At 35.1% G+C, this 2,072-nt stretch overlaps 1 protein-coding gene across 2 annotated transcripts in view; it reads right to left on the bottom strand.

Annotated features, from left to right (window-relative positions):
- Positions 1 to 2,072, bottom strand: part of Sept7 (septin 7) — a 67,686-nt gene that overhangs the window by 23,602 nt on the left and 42,012 nt on the right. For both annotated transcript variants that reach the window (XM_005346960.3, XM_005346961.2), the window contains exon 6: positions 1,747 to 1,881. In XM_005346960.3, the coding sequence (XP_005347017.1) occupies positions 1,747 to 1,881 (135 nt within the window). The remainder of the gene's footprint in view (positions 1 to 1,746; positions 1,882 to 2,072) is intronic.

The raw sequence follows: 2,072 nt of genomic DNA, 5'->3' as shown, positions 1-2,072 counted from the left end.
AAAAAAAAAATAAATAAATAAAAATAAAAAACTCTTTACTTCTAAGTGATTTTTAGAAATAAAAAATGCCCCCAAAGGATAGAAGAATGTAATTTCATGAGAATCACTAACTCTTGGAAAGAGCCTAAAGGATCTGTTATAAACTCACTGATTCTATTAACTGTACATAGCATCACTAGGCTGACTTCTACGAAACTGTGCTAATAAAGTTAAACTAGGGCCAGGTGGTGGTAGAGCATGCCTTTAATTCCAGCACTCAGGAGGCAGAGGCAGGTACATCTCTGTGAGTTCAAAGCCAGCCTGGTCTACTGAGTGAGTTCCAGGACAATTATGGCTTCACAGAGAAACCCTGTCCCCCAAAAAACAAAAAACAAACAACAACAACAAAAAAAAAACCACAACAATAAAGCAAAAGAAAAAACCATTACACTAGAAAGATTTTTCAAAAAGCATAAACTCAAGAGCTACCTAAGTGCTCATAAAAAGCAGTATGTACAGTGTGTGACGGTTTGGGGTTTGGTTTTGGTTTCAGGGTGAAGAATTGGCTTTCCTGCGAATTGAACACAGAATGTTAAACTGGGCTACACCATAGTCCATTTTTTCCTTTATTTAATTTTTTTCTTTTGGTAGGGTCTTGCTATCAAAAAAGACATAGCCTAGTCTGATCTTCAGTTTGCAATCTCCTAGCTTCAGCTATCCATACTGAGACTGCAGACATGAGCCACCAAAGCCTGCTGGCACATCACATTTCTAAATAATTATTATTTTTTAGTCCTGTAAAAAAATGTGCTAGCTTAGTGATATAAATGCATAAACTTCTGACAATACTACACAATATTAAGCATAAAAAAATCCTTTTCAATTTTACAAAAAATAGTAATTACACATAGCTCCTTGTTCTACCAGAGTGAAAAATGGGCATCATACTAGGCAGAAGAGACCAAAACCAGAGAGTGAGTTTATACTACTCTAATTTGAGTACTGGGCGACAACACTACTTAGTTTATGTCATACAATAGTCTAGTTCCTTTTGGTAAAGAGTGGAGAGAAAGACAATGATTAGGTAGTTAGATTATGTTGTGATTTACCCCCCCCCAAAAGACTGAAGAGTAATGGAAATATTAATAGCTAATAATGACACTACCTACTCAAGATAGAAGAGTACAGTTTTTGTTTTCTTTTTAAAGAAGAGGTTAGCTACAATCAAAAAGATCAGTGTGAACTACTAAAAGATGGTAATTCTGACCTAAATACAGTATCTTCACATTAAAGTGTGACAAAACATTTAGAAAGAAACAACCCGAGAAAGCACCGAACACTTACACTTTGTTTTTATTATTATCACGTTTTCTGTTTGGATTATGGTAAGTTTCCTTGTTTAAAGGTTGTTACCTTGGAGTTTCTTAGGATCTCCATAATCTCAACATCTATGGCTGTCTTTTTAATTTGATAATTTGACCTCTTACAAAAGCATGGCTAAAAGAAAAACTTGAAAAAAAACTTAGTTTTTTTTTTAAACTCAAAAATCTGACTGGAAATTGGAAACGCTTCTTTTTATGAAGCAGATGAAAATGACTACCTAGGTCTTAAACCAGTTGTTCCAATCCACTTTAACATGGTATTAGGTTCTGTTATAAATGATCTAGTTATATGTACTCCACAGACACAATGTTTCTAAAATAGTCACACAAGATGAGTAATATACACAATATAAACAATAAAATAGCAAAGCATCAAGGTACTGACCCATGTCCTGAAGGAGCAATGAAGTATAAACAACACTGCACCCTGTTATCGGGCATCTGACGTCTGTTCACTCGAGATTCTGCATTTAAGTAATCCTCAAATTTACTATCAATGTAGTCAATAACAGGCTGCCAGCTGTACAATGTAGAAAAACAGAACAATTAAGTTGCAAACCTAGAAAGGAATGAACTGTTCGACAATTAAAGAATAGTAGTTTTAATTTAATTTAAAAAATATTAGTTCGAGCCAGGCGATGGTGGCGCACGCCTTTAATCTCAGCATTCGGGAGGCAGAGGCAGGCGGATCTCTGTGAGTTCGAGACCAGC

This window comes from Microtus ochrogaster, chromosome 5 (genome assembly GCF_000317375.1).
Source record: "Microtus ochrogaster isolate Prairie Vole_2 chromosome 5, MicOch1.0, whole genome shotgun sequence".
NCBI lineage: Eukaryota > Metazoa > Chordata > Mammalia > Rodentia > Cricetidae > Microtus > Microtus ochrogaster.
The sequence above is the reverse complement of the archived record's forward strand: the minus strand, read 5'-3'. Positions and strand labels throughout refer to the sequence as shown.